General features: G+C 45.0%; 1 protein-coding gene across 1 annotated transcript; it reads left to right on the top strand.

Annotated features, from left to right (window-relative positions):
• The first annotated feature begins 320 nt into the window (after nt 1-320).
• LOC116912226 (eukaryotic initiation factor 4A-I-like) lies at nt 321-1,543 on the top strand. The gene is given in 2 exon segments (XM_032916185.1): nt 321-1,295; nt 1,298-1,543. Coding segments are annotated over 2 exon segments (1,215 nt in total). The 5' UTR covers nt 321-326.
• The last annotated feature ends 458 nt before the right edge of the window (nt 1,544-2,001 follow it).

Genomic DNA, 2,001 nt, shown 5'->3' with positions numbered 1-2,001 from the left:
ACAAAAAAGAGTAGGGAGTAACTACAGTGAAGCAAAGCAGGATTACCAGGATAGAGCTTCAATTCCGTTACAACCTACCGGATTTCAGGCAACTTGCTAACCACTTTGTGCCCAATACAACATGAAAAATAAGACTGAGTAAAATAATACTCACCTGTTAGTCTGTCACAAATATTAAGTAGCTTACAAGCTGTTAGAGCAATGCTTGGTGTTATATGGAAACATATTATTGTTCTTTTTCTCTAAATGTTTGTTGGCTCAATATCAAGACAAGTGACTACACAGATCATTACATTTAAAACCTATCATCTGAGATTCTAAGGATCATGTCTGCGAGTCAGGATTCTCGATCCAGAGACAATGGCCCCAATGGGATGGAACCGGAAGACGTCATTGAGAGTAACTGGAATGAGAGTGTGGATAGCTTCGATGATATGAATCTCTCAGAATCCCTCCTCGGTGGTATTTATGCCTATGGTTTTGAGAAGCCCTCTGCCATCCAGCAGCGAGCTATTCTTCCTTGTATCAAGGGTTATGATGTGATTGCTCAAACCCAGTCTGGGACTGAGAAAACAGCTACATTTGCCATATCAATTCTGCCACAGATTGAATTAGATCTAAAGGCCACTCAGGCTTTGGTTCTGACACCCACTCGTGAATTGGCTCAGCAGATACAAAAGGTGGTTATGGCACTGGGAGACTACATGGGCACCTCTTGTCATATCTGTATTGGGGGCACCAACATGCATGCTAAAATGCAGAAGATGCAAATGGAAGCTCCCCATGTCATTGTGGGCACTCCTGGCTGGGTGTTTGATATGCTTAACCGGAGATACCTGTCCCCCAAATACATCAAGATGTTCGTACTGGATGAAATGTTAAGCCGTGGGTTCAAGGATCAGATCTATGATATATTCCAAAAGCTCAACAACAGCAATACACAGATAGTTTTGCTGTCTGCCACAATGCCTTCTGATGTCCTTGAGGTGACTAAGAAGGTCATGAGAGACCCTATTCGGATTCTTGTCAAGAAGGAAGAGTTGACCCTGGAGGGTATCTGCCAATTCTGCATCAGTGTGGAACGAGAGGAGTGGAAGCTCGACACATTGTGTGACTTGTATGAAACACTGACCATCACACAGGCAGTAATTTTTATCAACACCAGAAGGAAGGCAGACTGGCTCACTGAGAAGATATATGCCCAGGATTTCAGCATTTCTGCCATGCATGGGGATATGGACCAAAAGGAACGAGACATGATCATGAGGGAATTCTGGTCTGGCTCTAGCAGAGTATATTAATTACCACTGACCTGTTGGTCAGAGTTATTGATGTGCAGGAGGTCTCCTTAGTCATCAATTATGACCTTCCCACCAACAGGGAAACTACATCTACAGAATCAATCAGTCGAGGTAGTTGGTTTGGCCAGAAAGGTGTGGCTATTAACATGGTGACAGAAGATAAGAGGACTCTTGGAGACATTGAGGTTTTCTACAACTCCTCCATTGAAGAGATGCCCCTCAATATTGCTGACCTCATTTGAGGGGCTGTCCTGCTACCTGGCCCTAGCCCAGGGTTCAGTCCTAGGGTGGGGGGGGGGGGCGAGGAACAGCTGGAAGTGGGGAGGGAAGGGGGCCAAGGGATGGACATCTTGTTTCTGTTTTTGTTATTTTGTTTTGCTTCTCTCTCTCTCTCTCTCTCTCTCTCTCTCTCTCTCTCTCTCTCTCTCTCTCTCTCTCTCTGAATAAATGTCACTTTTTGAGGCAAAAACCTTTTCTATGGGGTAGGCTCTGTTTCCTTCCCCCCAAACACTAATGCATTTCCCTAAACTAATCACCTCATTTCTGAAGGCTTTCCTACCGCAGCCAAATCTCCAAAAGTGAGTCAAGGGGCTAAAACATGGCCTCATTTGCTGGACCAAAACTACAGGGAGAACCTCTTAGTGAGATTGTCCAGGGCTGGAGAGATGGCTCAGTGGTTAAGAGCACTGACTGCTCTTCC

This window comes from Rattus rattus, chromosome 11, assembly GCF_011064425.1.
Source record: "Rattus rattus isolate New Zealand chromosome 11, Rrattus_CSIRO_v1, whole genome shotgun sequence".
Taxonomy (NCBI): Eukaryota; Metazoa; Chordata; class Mammalia; order Rodentia; family Muridae; genus Rattus; species Rattus rattus.
This window is presented reverse-complemented; position numbering and strand designations above follow the sequence as displayed.